This window comes from Heterodontus francisci, chromosome 3, assembly GCF_036365525.1.
Source record: "Heterodontus francisci isolate sHetFra1 chromosome 3, sHetFra1.hap1, whole genome shotgun sequence".
Lineage (NCBI taxonomy): Eukaryota > Metazoa > Chordata > Chondrichthyes > Heterodontiformes > Heterodontidae > Heterodontus > Heterodontus francisci.
Window position 1 is genome coordinate 162,419,410 of NC_090373.1, and position 14,328 is coordinate 162,433,737.

Here is a 14,328-nt window from a genome sequence, read left to right on the forward strand (position 1 = left end):
TGAGGTGTACAAAATCATGAGAGGTATAAGACAGGGTTGATAGCAAGAAGCTTTTTCCCCCAGAGTGGGGGATTCAATTACTAGAGGTCACGAGTTCAAAGTGAGAGGGGAAAAGTTTAGGGGGGATATGCGTGGAAGGTTCTTTACACAGAGGGTGGTGGGTGCCTGGAACGCGTTGCCAGCGGAGGTGGTAGACGCGGGCACGATAGCGTCTTTTAAGATGTATCTAGACAGATACATGAATGGGCAGGAAGCAAAGAGATACAGACCCTTAGAAAATAGGTGACATGTTTAGATAGAGGATCTGGATCGGCGCAGGCTTGGAGGGCCGAAGGGCCTGTTCCTGTGCTGTAATTTTCTTTGTTCTTTGTTCAATAAGGTGCCACACAAGAGGTTATTACACACAATTAGGACTCATGGGACAGAGGGTAATGGATTGACGATTGGTTAATGGACAGCAAGCAGAGTAGGAATAAACAGATTGGTGAAGACAAATGTAGGTCCCTTATAGTCAGAAACTGGGGAATTTATTATGGGGGACAAAGAAATGGCTGACCAACTAAGTGCATACTTTGGTTCTGTCTTCACAAAGGAGGACACAAATATCATACCAGAAATGTTAGGGAACACAGGGCTTAGTGAGAGAGAGGAACTGAAAGAAATCAGTATTAGTAGAGAAATGGTGTTGGGGAATTGATGGGATTGAAGGCCAATAAATCCCCAGGACCTGATGGTATGCATCCCAGAGTACTTAACGAAGTGGCTCTAGAAATAGTGGATGCATTGGTGGTCATCTTCCAAGATTCTATAGACTCTAGAACAGTTCCTACAGATTGGAGGGTAGCTAATGTAACCCCACTATATAAAAAGGGAGGTAGAGAGAAAGCAGGGAATTATCGACCAGTCAGCCTGACGTCGGTAGTGGGGAACATTCTAGAGTCCATTATCAAAGATTTTATGGCAGAGCATTTAGAGAACAGTGGTAGAATCAGCTTATACACACTACTGAGTCAGCGGCGCTTGAGATGGCTTGGCCATGTGAGCTGCATGGAAGATGGCAGGATCCCCAAAGACACATTGTACAGCGAGCTCACCACTGGTATCAAACCCACCGGCCGTCCATGTCTCCGCTTTAAAGACGTCTGCAAACGTGACATCAAGTCCTGTGACATTGATCACAAGTCGTGGGAGTCAGTTGCCAGCGTTCGCCAGAGCTGGCGGGCAGCCATAAAGGCGGGGCTAAAGTGTGGCTAGTCGAAGAGACTTAGCAGTTGGCAGGAAAAAAGACAGAAGCGCAAGGGGAGAGCCAACTGTGTAACAGCCCCGACAAACAAATTTTTCTGCAGCACCTGTGGAAGAGCCTGTCACTCTCGAATTGGCCTTTATAGCCACTCCAGGCGTTGCTCCACACACCACTGCCCACCTCCAAGCGCTTACCCATTGTCTCTCGAGATAAGGAAGCCAAAGAAAGAGGTAGAATCAGGCAGAGTCAGTTTGGATTTACGAAAGGGAAATCATGCTTGACAAATCTACTAGAATTCTTCAAGGATGTAACGTAGAATTGATGAGGGGGAGCCAGTGGATGTGGTTTATTTGGACTTTCAGAAGGCTTTCAACAAAGTCCCACATAAGAGATTAGCGTGTAAAATTAAAGCGCATGGGATTGGGGGTAGTGTATTGCGATGGATGGAAAATTGGTTGGTGGACAGGAAACAAAGAGTAGGAGGGATAAATGGGTCTTTTTCCGAATGGCAGACAGTGACCAGTGGGGTACCGTCGGGATCGGTGCTCGGACCCCAGCTATTCACAATATACATTAATGATTTAGATGAGGGAACTCAATGTAATATCTCCAAATTTGCAAATGACACAAAACTGAGTGGGAGGGTGAGTTGTGAAGAGGGTGCAGAGAGGCTTCAGGGTGATTTGGACAAGTTGAGTGAGTGGGCTAATGCATGGCAGATGCAGTATAATGTGGATAAATGTGAGGTTCTCCATTTTGGTAGCAAAAACAGGAAGGCAGATTATTATCTGAACGGCTATAAACTGAGAGAGGGGAATATGCAGCGAGTCCTGGATGTTCTCGTGCACCAGTCGCTGAAGGTAAGCATGCAGGTGCAACAGGCGGTAAAAAAGGTAAATGGTATGTTGGCCTTCATAGTGAGAGGATTCGAGTACAGAAGCAGGGATGTCTTGCTGCAATTATACAGGGCCACACCTGGAATATTGTGTGCAGTTTTGGTCTCCTTATCTGAGGAAGGATGCTCTTGCTATAGAGGGAGTACAGTGAAGGTGTACCAGACTGATTCCTGGGATGGCGGGACTGACGTATGAGGAGAGATTGAGTCGGTTATGATTATATTTGCTGGAGTTCAGAAGAGTGAGGGTGGGATCTCATAGAAACCTATAAAATTCTAACAGGACTTGACAGGGTAGATGCAAGAAGGATGTTCCCGATGGTGGGAGAGTCCAGAACCAGAGGTCATAGTCTAAGGATACGGGGTAAACCTTTCAGGACTGAGATGAGGAGAAATTTCCCCAATCACCCAGATGATTGCACAATGTACAGCACCATTTGCGACTCCTCAAATACTGATACAGTCCATGTAGAAATGCAGCAAGTCCTGAACAATATCCAGGCTTGGGCTGATAAATGGCAAGTAACATTCGCGCCACACGAGCACCAGGCAATGACCATCTCCAACAAGATAGAATCTAACCATCTCCCCTTGACATTCAATGGCATTACGATCACTGAATCCCCACTATAAACATCCTGGGGGTTACCATTGGCCAGAAACTGAACTGGAGTAGCCATATAAATACGATGGCTACAAGAGGTCAGAGGCTAGGAATCCTGTGGCGAATAACTCACCTTCTGACACCCCAAAGCCTGCCCACCATCTACAAGGCACAAGTCAGGAGTGTGATGGAATACTCTCCTCTTGCCTGAATGGGTGCAGTTCCAACAACATTCAACAAGCTCAACAACATCCAGGACAAAGCAGCCCACTTGATTGACACCCCATCCACAAACATTCACTCCCTCCACCACCGATGCACAGTGGCAGCATGCGTAAAGTGAAAACCATGTTGTCACTTGAAATGTCATCAAGCAGACTATTGGGGTGCTTAAACAATGCTTCTGTTTCTTGGACTTCTCTGGAGGAGACCTGCAGTACTCTCCAGAATGCACGTCATAATTCGTCATGGTCTGTTGTATCCTGCACAACCTCACCATCATCGGGCATAGACCTGGCCACTAAATGGAAGGTGCCCAGTTGAGGAGGATAAAGCCTTTCTGGTCAGGCTGTCCATGATCGGCCCATCTGACTGCAGTATCAGTGAACGCAACCCCATTTCCTCATTCAATAACAGTCTCACTTTACCATCCCTCTATTATGGAGCATAACAGCATCCCTTTGGTGACAACGCTGAAATAAAAACTGCCACAAAACATTCCAAACCAACTTTTATCAAATAAACCATCAAATATTCCAAAGAGGTCAACTAAATACCCTTGTGCATTCCCTTAGTGCTTATCGTCCATGTGCCTTTGCCTGGCCTAGTGCTCCTATGCAATCCTATAATGGTGGCCACAGTATGGCTGGAGAAGGTTGCTGACTTTCATTTGAGGAGATTGCAACGTTCTTGCAGGATGACATCATGCAGTTCTGACCTTAGAAGGCTTAGCTTTGGACAGTACCATCTCGACAGCAGTCTGGGCTGGCTGGCTGGCTGACAGACAACAGCAAGAGTCCTACTGAAGGAGTGACAGTGGTGGAAGGATGAATGCTGTCATCCTGAGTGAAGCAGGTTTGTGCTCCATAGAGCCAATGCCACTCCCAAGGAACAGCACCTCAGCAATCCTAGTTCCCTGCTGAAGCACAGATTGCTGGACTGCTGCGAGATCAGCAAGCCCCTTTGAGTACTGGTATCAGCAGCCATGAAGGCAGAAGTCTGAGCAAGAATGGCAGCAAGCTAAGCTTCCACTGCAGCATTCAAATGCTGTGTGGCTTCTGCTTGTACTGCAATGGAAGCTGAGATATCGGCCATCAGATACTCCATGATGGTTGGGTCCGCAAATGTTCTCATGGAAATGTCACCACTTCCATGCCGGAAATTATGGCGCTAAGCTCTGTACACAACCCGTGCAACGTTGGTACCGGACTCCTCCATGCTCTGTGACAGTGACTGTGGGCTTTCTGGCAGGCCTGCCAATGCACCAAGCATTTCTGTGTGCCTTCAGCCTTTTTCTGTATGCCACTGCATTGAAGTCCTCAACTGAGTTCCCTGCAGCAGAACCCATTTGTGACCTTGCCCTCCAGCAAGCTGGCACCTACACTTCCCTTACCCCCTGCTGTGGCTGAAGGCCACTCATTTCTGATGTCTCACCAGATGCAGATCCTGGCTCTAAGCTACTCTCTATAGTATGCACACTGTCAGTATCTGAGCTGTTAGCTGCAAGTGCAAGAGGAAGTGATAGTGTTTCTTCATCACCAGTCTGTTCTTCTTCTATCACTTCTTGCTCCTGTTCTTGGGTATCTGAAAGGAGAAAGGCACAAGTGTAGAGTTGAGGTGAGGGGATAGGGGGGAAAGCAAGACGTGTATCCTTAAACCATCTACAGCTTGAGAGTCAGAAGAGATTGTGGGATGAGGGAGAAGTGGGATGTGAGAAGGGGCATTCGATATGAGCATACCATCATGTTCAATGTTTTCAGCCCTGCCACCTTATCCTGCAAGACAGAGGAATGTGTGTCCATAAATGTGGGGCAATTTGTTTTGGTGATGTGCCAGTCATGGCTGAATAGCTAGCAATGTGTGCAAGCTGTGAGATGTGGATATGATACTTGCAGTAGTGCTCGGTGTGTGAGGCTGAGGTGAAGGTATGAATGTGAGGTGTGAATCACAGTTGATAAAGAGATTGTTGCTGGGTGAGTGAAGGGGTTGTAGTGAATTGAGCAGTGTGTGAGGCTTGTGGTGCAGTTGTATGATATGGCATTTGTGGATGAATTCACTGACCTTGACCACTCATGTGAGGTCATTGAACTTCTTTCATCACTGCATCTAGTTCTTTGAGGCTACCCTGCTGGCATTGACCTGCACAGCTATCTTCTCTGATTGCCTTCTCAGAGTTTGTCTAGATCTCCTGGCCTTATGTGGATAGAGAACTGCTCTCGTCCTATCTGCCTCTTGCACTAAGGTCTCCAGTGCAGCATCACAGAGCCTTGAGCCTGCCATGTTGTGTCAAATTGACTTCCAGAATACCTTGCAGCACCTGTTCGAACCAAAATGCACCTCCCAATAAGAAATGCAGAGAGGCTTTAAGTAGCGCAAGCCAGCTTGAACTCACACTAGCTTTTCATGATTTTGCGCCCCAACTCAGGTGCCTTCGTCATGCGGGGAGGGCACCTTGTAAAACGAGGTGCACTCTGTGTGGGGCTTATGGGGTGGATATACGAGGACTTCCGCCAGCAAAACCTCCACCTCTGTGGACCCCCCCCCCCTCCCCCACCCCCACCCCAATCACCTGGACTTCATGCCCAACAACCAACCCACCCCTCATCAGATCCCTTCCAGACTGGCTCCGGTGACCCCGCTTCACTTATCTAAGGTCCGGAGTTCCAGCACTGGGCCTAGATCCAAGGGCCTCTGCAGTACTGGCAGTGGCCACTGCTCCCTGTGGCACTGCCAATACTGCTGAGCTGCGGACCCTCTGATTGGTCTGCAGCTTTTGGAAGTGGGATTCCTGTCTTTAAAGGGATGGTGATCCCAGGGCCGAAAATTTCTCCTCCGGAACAGCAGAGGATCATGCCGGGGGGTGCAAAAAGGCCGAGGTGGCAATCCCCCCACCTTTTTGGCCCGGCACTGGGTGCCCCGCTGCCTCCACAAGATCACGGCTGAAATGCGATAGAGCAGACCACTGGCATTCTAAAACTAGCCCTGCAGTACTCAGCAGAGCAGGTGTCAAGATTTAGGTGGTCTGCCATGTGCTTCATGATGTCACCATCATAAGAACATTGCCCTTGCCGCCAGCTATCCAGCAACCAGCTGAGCAGCAGGGAGAGGATGAGGAAGGGGAAAAGGAAGGAAAGAGGCAACCTAGACAGCCCCTTTTTGGCCCAGCTGCCCATAAACAAGTCATTTGACTGCAATACCAGAAGACGCAACCTCAATTCCTTATTCACTAACAATCCCACACCTTAGCTTTCCTGTTACTGACCATTGCTTGGCCAGAATGCAAAAAAAGCCAACGCAAAATATACATTCCATACAAACATCAACTAATCACCCGTGTGCATTCCCTTAGTGCTTTTGCCTGTCCTAGTCCTCCTAGGCAGTGCTATCTCACAGTTGGCAAAAGGCTGCTGATTTTCAGTAGAGGCGATTGCAGATGACCTTGGAGGACGACCTCGAGCAGCTCTGGGCATAAAAGACCTAGCTTCAGACTGCACTATCTCAGCCTAGATGACAACAGTCTGGGCTGGCTGACTGCCAGGCAACAGCAAGACACTGGAAGGATGACAAATGCTGTCATCCTAAGAGACTGAGGTTCGTACTCCATTTAGCCAATGCCACTCCCCTGGAACGCCACCTCAGCAATCCTAAAAAACTGTTGGAGGACTGCTGTGATACCCTGCAAGCCCCTTTGAACACTGAAATCCGCAGCCATGATGGCAGCAGTCTGACCTTGTACAAGAGCAGTCTGGGTTTGCAAGGCAGAAAGCTAACCTTGCCTGACAGAGGTTTGAGTTTCCATTGCAGCAGCCAGACATTGGGTGGCTTATGCTTATGCTGCAATGAAAGCTGAGACATCATCTATCACAATCTGCATCATGGCTGAGTTTACTAGGATGCTAATGGTGTTGACCACCACTTCCAAGCTGGAAAGGATGGGTCACAAATTCTGCAAAGTTGGTGCCAGTCTCCTCATACATCTTGACATTGACCGCAGGCTTTCTGGCAAGTTAACCAATGTAACAAGCATTTTGTTGTGCGTACCCATCAGCCTTCTTGTGTAGCCTACCCCATCAAAGTGCTCATCTGAGTCCCCTGCAGCAGAACTCCTATGCGACCTTGCCCTCCAGCGAGCTGGCACCTGTGCTACATTTGTCCCCTGCCTTGGCTGCAGGTCACTCATGCTAGGTGTCTCACCACATGCAGAACCCGCCTTTAAGCTATCCTCTAATTATGTGCGGTGTCAATATCTGAGCTGGTAGCTGCCAGTGCGAGATTGAGGGATGATTTTTTTCATCAGCATTGGGCTTCTTGCTCTTACACCACTGCCTGGTCAGGTTGCAGTTCATGAGCATCTGAAATGAGAAAGGCATAAGGGTAGGGTGGTGAGGGGGAAGTGTGATGTAAAAAGGATTAGGTACAAGCATACTGTCATTTCAGCCCTGCCCTAGTCATGGCCACTCCAATGATGGCGAGTACTGTCTCCTCCATGGGGGTAAGGACATGCAGCTGCTATTCTCCACCGGTTAGTACTTGCTGCCTTTGGTTGTGTGCTACTTTGACCTGTAAGAGAGGGGGAATTGTGTCAGTGAGTGTGGTTCAATATGTTTCGGTGATGTGGCTGTCATGGTTGAATATTTGACAGTATGTGCAAGCTTGAGATGTAGGTGTGAGTCTTGCAGCAGTGCTAAGTATGTGAGGGTGAGGTAAAGCTATGAATGTTAGGTATGAAATAAAAACAAAAATTGCTGGAAATACTCAGCTCTGATGAAGGATCACTGGCCTGAAACGTTAACTCTGTTTCTCTCTCCACAGATGCTGCCAGACCAGCTGAGTATTTCCAGCATTTGTTTTTATTTCAGATTTCCAGCATCTGCAGTACTTTGCTTTTATTTTAATGTTAGTTATGAGTCCTGATTGATAAAGATTGTTGGTTGATCAGTAATGGGGGTGTGGTGCATTGAGCAGTATCTAAGGCTATGAGGTGTCAGTCATCTTGATATTGTAGATAACCAAGTCCAATGGCATCGGGCTCAGTCATTACTGACTGCTTAATCCAAATACTCATGCAAAGAGCACTAGCAAAAAGATATACCTGGAGGAGGTTGCAGAGAATGGGAGTGTCAGGACATGGAGAGATTTGAACACAAGACGACAATATTGAAAATGCTGGTCCCTTTAATTAACCAGGACTTACTTCAGAGTTAGTAGAGAGCAAGTGATGCTCATTGTAGTTTGTATTTAAGGGCTGGGTTTTTCCCCAGTCAGAGAGTTTCTTCTGGATAGGGAGTTAGTCTGAAAGGGAAGAGTGGGAATTGGCATTTGTACTGAACTGTGGATTGAGAATAAAACAGTTGTGGATCAGAAACTGTCTCCTGTTTCCTGATTTTGATGAATAGATATCTGCCATTTGATCAAGGCTGAGAATTTTAAAATGGTGGTATTCAGGGACCAGGAACCAATATAGATCAGCAAGCACAGGGATGAAGGCTGAATGGGATTTAGTGTAAATCAAGATACAAGCATCAAATGAGCTTTCGTTTATGAAGGGTGGAAGATGGGAGGCAACCATTGAGAGAGAGGCCCAGAGAGCACCAGAATAGTTAAGTCTGGTGGAAACAAATGTATGGATGAATCAATAATGATGCAATTGGTGTCTTTCACACTTAATATGCTTTCAGAGAATTTTACCAAACGATTTTGTCATTTACCAAACAAACACTGATATAATTGTCATTTTATCATGTAAGAGTTTACTTTGCTCGACATATTAAACTAATAACATAGGAATCAAAGTCATTTTACCTTAATATTAATGATGAAGTCAGGCTTTAGATTCAGATTTTTTATGAGCTGTATTTGCTCTGGAATCTTCAAGTATTCCTCAGATAGAGAAGGAAATTCACACAAAACATAGCCTAAAAAGAGGGGTGTTTTTAAATTAGTACATAAGAAATAGGAGCAAAAGTAGACCATATGATTCCCCCCGCCCCAGCCTACTCTGCCATTAAATACGATCAGGGCTGATTTTCTGCCTCAACTCCACTTTCCTGCCTGCTCCCCCTATCCCTTGATAACCTGAGAGACCAAATATCTGTCTCAGCCTTGAATATACTCAACGATGGAGCATCCACAACCCTCTGGGGCAGACAATTCCAAAGATTCACAACCCTCTGAGTGAAGAAATTTCACCTCATTTCAGTCCTAAATGACTGACCCCCTATCCTGAGACTGTGCCCTCATGTTCTATATCCCCCAGCCAGGGGAAACAACCTCTCAGTGTCTGCCCTGTCAAGCCCCTTCAGAATTTTGTAAGTTTCAATGAGATCATCTCTCTTTCTTCTAAACTCCGATTTATTCAGCTTGCCTTCGTAGGACAACCCTCTCATCCCAGGAACCAACCTAGTGAACCTTGGTTCTACCACCTCCTTCGATATGGAGACCAAAACTGCACAGAAGACTTGAGTTGTGGTCTCACCAGAAGCTCTATACAATTGTAGCAAGATTTTCTTAATTCTTGTCCTCTAATCCCCTTGCAATAAAGGTTAACATTTGCCTTCCTAATCACTTGCTGTACCTGCATGTTAACTTTGTGTTCCTTGTACAAGCCCATCCAAGTCTCTTTGAAAATCAACATTTAGAAGTTTCATGCCTTTTTAATAAATTCTGCTTTTCTATTCTTATGACCAGTGAATAACCTCACACTTTCCCACATTATACTCCATCTGCTACTTTGGTGTCCACTCACTTAACCTGTCTATATCTCTTTGAAGCTTGTGTCCTCATAGCTTACATTTCCACCTAGATTTGTGTCGTAAGTAAAGTTGGATACATTTATTTCAGTCTCTTCATCGCAGTAATTCTTAGTACAATTCTGGTTAATAACTTAATGAAATATATATTACATTCTCAGGGTATATTAATTAAACTGTTTCTTAGAAGCAGAAAAAGACAGAATCTACAATAAACTGTAAAAAAAAAGTCTGAATCTGCTGCAGTATATTTCTTCCTAAGGTGTTTTGCCTTTGAATTCATTATTTTTAAGAAGAAAATTCCATCATAAATTTAATATATTCCTCTCTGGAGCCAGAACCATTAAATATATATATCTTTTCATAACTTTCAATTGCCTCCATATGAATTTACCTAAACTCCTCCAGCAAGAACCTTCTTGCCTCCCCTCCTCAGCGGATATTTCATTGCATTTTCCTGCCACTGCTAGATGCATGCATAAAAAGTTTCATTTTGGAGGGATTAAAAGACAGTTGTTCAAATGAAGTTGATCTACAATAGGAAATGAACGCTGACAAATACTGGATTAGGCATCAAAGGAGGTGTCTTAAATTAGTTTACATCTCAGTTCCCTTATGTTGCTGTGGCCTATGGATCTGCTGGATCCTCTTCCTGGACCTGGTCTCTTGTATCAATTGCATCAGCATCCAACACTCCTTCCTCCTCTGGGAATTCTATTTGCAGGCCTTTCAGGAGAGCAAAATTGCAGAGGACGCAACAAGCAGCCACCAATTCAAGAAATTCTGCTTGGCAAATAGTATTGGTCGCTCTGATCTATCCAGGCACCTGGGGATTGATTTTAACTTGGGGAAGGATCAGTGCATGGGCTGGATGGTGAGGGGGGGGAAGAATGCCAAAGCAAGCAGCTCACCTGGAAGTCATGAAGAAAGCAAGGCCGAGCTAACTTTATGGCCTCATTTCAATTTTTTAAATCTGTCTGCTGCCCTGAAGTTGGTGGGAGTGATGTCAGGTCTGATGGGCAGTAGCACAAATTGGGGCAGGAGCCAGACTTTGTCGGCAATACATGAGAATGGTCCCCTGAATAAGATAAGTCCTGGGGGAAGACGTTGCAGACCCAATGCCAATCAGGGAAGGGAGACACAAGAACAGGACCAGGGAGACCCAAGGACTCTTTGCAGAACTTAAGGTAGCATTCCAAGCTCACTGGAATTCCATGTGAAAGTAAAGATTTTTTTTAATGTAACTTGGCCTCTTCTAGTCACTGCACCACCATGGTAAAGCTATTAGGGCAGGCCTCGCAAATCCATGAGTTAAAACGAAAATGTGGCACTGATTATGTTATCGGGCCTAGACTTTGCATTAAATTAGGCCTGCAGCGGGAGCTCTGACCAACTTCAATGACAGTGAAGATAAAATGTCACCATCCGGGAACCGTGCAACCCTGGACTGATCGGTGGTCTTGGATGATTTTAACTCGTCACGTGCATAGTTCATACAAGGTGGGGGGGTAGGGGAGGTTGAATAAATAAATGCCTGAACTTTCCTTTCAGCACCCCAATGGCTTATTCAATGTGAATTATGGTTGTAATGTCAGCTTTGTTGGATCACTCCTTTACAGCAGTGCGGTTCAACAAAGTGGTGTTGCGAGGAGCCTTTGGCTGCACGCAGTCATCCTTTTACTTGCTCATAATGTCGTACTAATGCTGGAACGCTAAACTATTAAAGTTGAAAGACATCTTGGCAGCATAAACTACATTAACATGGAAGACTCTGTGCCTATGCTCACAGATTAACTAAACATTCAGGGAATAAATTTCCCTTTCATTGATGTAATTTTGGAAACATGGATTGCCACAGCAGCAATCAATGGCTGCTAGCCCCTGACAGCTTTATCACTTTATTACTTATCTACTAAAACTACTGAAATATTGTATAAATTGTGTGAACCCTGGAAAAAAGGACATTTATGACTTTCCTGATGCAAGTCTGCACAGCAAATTAGCTGATCTGACAGAAGCCTCGAGTGACTCCCTGTAAGGAGCCCACTGCATGTTCAGTGCTGTTATGACCTTTTCTGTTCCTGTGAGAGTACTCCATGCTGTTGTCCTTGTCCAAAGCTCTGGCTGTGGCCACAAACATTGCTCCTCCAGAACTTCTTATTTAAACTGCAGGCTCCCGAGAAATATTTAAGGAGAAACTGGGCTTAAAAATCCAACTGGCTGGATATCACTGAAAGGATCTGCTTCTCTAGGGGTGCTATCCATTCAGTCTCCTGGTGTTCCTTTCTCCTCTTCATCTTCCAATGTACATAATGGGATTCACAACTTTTCCTACAGGACAACCGAATCGATGGGGAATGGCGATTGTAGTTTCAGATGTAGACAGGAAAATAAATTTGTGCAGACAATGCTAATTTATGGCCAAAACCTGTTCAGCTCAAACTACAGCCTTTTTACGTTTTAGGAAACCACTTCTGCCTTGATCAGCTGAGTCTGGCATCAATGCCTGTGTTATACAGGTGGTGATTAGAAAAGTAAATGCAAAGGTGGATAAAATGGAATTTAGGAGAGACGTCATAATCATATCCTAAATCTGTCATGTGGAAGGCTGCAGCAATAGGAAGGCAGTTGCATATTCAGTCTGCCCGCATAGCATAAATGAGGCAGAAACCAAGCAGATCTAGATGCCGCCTCAAATTCCAGCACCAAACTCTCCCAGCTCTAGAATTTCAGAGCCCCTGTCTTCATCCACAAATCACTTCAATGGCTTTACCTATCTCTGCAACATTCTCCAGCTTTTCATTTTTTAATTGGTTCTTGGGATGCAAGGGTCACTGGCAAGGCTAGCATTTATTGGCCATCCCTAATTATGCTTGAAAACATAGGAACATAGGACTTAGGAGCATTTGGCCCTTCGTGCCATTTGATAAGATCATGACTGATCAGATTGTGGTCTCAACACCACTTTCCTGTCTACCCCCCATAACCCTTAACTCCCTGTCTATCAAAGATCTATCTAACCCAGCCTTGAACAAAGTTAATGGCCTACTGCTTGCATGGGAAGAGAATTCCACAGACTAACGACCCTTTTTGCATTTTAGGAAACCACTTCAGCCTTGAGAAAAAATTCTCCTCACCTGTCTTAAAAGGGACATTTCTTATTCTTAAACTGGTCTCCCCCACAAGAGGAAACATCCTCCTAGTATCCACTCTATCAAGTCCCCTCAGGACCTTATATGTTTCAATAAGATCACCTCTCATTCTTCTAAACTCCAACGAGTATAGACCCAACCTGTTCAACCTTTCTTCATAAGATAAGCCCTTCATCCCTGGAATTAGTCGAGTGAACCTTTTCTGAATGGCTTCTAATGCAATTATATCTTTTTTCAAATAAGGAGACCAAAACTGTAGACAATATGCCCAATGTGGACACACCAAGGTCCTGTACAGCTGCAGTAAAACTTACCTACATTTATACTCGATTCCCCTTTCAATAAATGCCAACATTCCATTTGCCATCCTAATCATTTGCTATACCTGCATACTTTTGTGATTCATGTACCAGGACACCCAGATCCCTCTGTACCACCAAGTTCTGCAATCTCTCTCCAATTAAATGGTATACAGCTTTTCTAGTCTTCCTGCCAAAATGAACAAGTTCATATTTTCCCCCATCTGCCAAATTTTTACCCACTCACTTAAACTATCTATCTCCTTTTGTAGACTCTTTACCTCCTTTTGACAATTTACTTTCCTTCCTATCTTGGTGCTATTGGCAAATTTAGCTACCATACATTCAGTCCCTTCATCCAAGTCATTGATATAAATTGTAAATGGTTGAGGCCCCAGCACTGATCCCTGTGGCACTGCACTCGTTACAGCTTGCCAACAAGAAAAAAAATAGCCATTTATTCCTACTCCCTGCTTCCTGTTAGCTAAACAGTCCTTTATCCATGCTAATATGTTACCCCTATTCCATGTGCTTTTATCTTGTGTCACCTTATCAAATGCCTTTTATAAATCTAAGTACATTACATCTACAGATTCACCTTTATCCACCTTGCTTGTTACTCCCTCAGAGAGCTCTAATAAATTATTTAAACAGATTTCCCTTTCACAGAAGGTGGCAGTGAGCTGCTGCCTTGAACCGCTGCAGTCCATCTGATATAGGCACACTCACAGTGCTGTCAGGGAGGAAGTTCCAGGACTTTGACCCAGTGATAGTGAAGGAATGATGATATAGTTCCAAGTTAGGATGGTGGGGAAAGGTAAGGAAAACAAATCCAGAGCCCCCTGGATGACGAACGAGAAAGTGATTAAGATGAAACAGAAAAAGGGTGCCTATGACAGATGTCAGGTGGATAATACAATTGAGAACTAGGCCGAATATAGAAGGTTCAGAGGGGAATTGAAAAAGCAAATAAGAGAAGCAAAGACAGAGTATGAAATGAGAATGGCAACTAACCTAAAAAGGGATCCAAAAGTCTTCTATGGGCTTATAAATAGTAAAAAGGTGGTAAAAAGAGGACTGGGGCTGATTAGGGATCAAAAGGGGATTTACGCATGGATGCAGGTATTAAATGAATACTTCGCATCTGTCATTACGAAAGAAGATGCT

The 14,328-nt window shown here is 44.9% G+C and overlaps 1 protein-coding gene across 5 annotated transcripts in view; it reads right to left on the reverse strand.

Moving 5' to 3' along the window:
- Nucleotides 1-14,328, reverse strand: part of ak9 (adenylate kinase 9) — a 455,773-nt gene that overhangs the window by 430,044 nt on the left and 11,401 nt on the right. For all 5 annotated transcript variants that reach the window (XM_068027233.1, XM_068027231.1, XM_068027230.1 and 2 more), the window contains exon 6: nt 8,764-8,876. In XM_068027233.1, the coding sequence (XP_067883334.1) occupies nt 8,764-8,876 (113 nt within the window). The remainder of the gene's footprint in view (nt 1-8,763; nt 8,877-14,328) is intronic.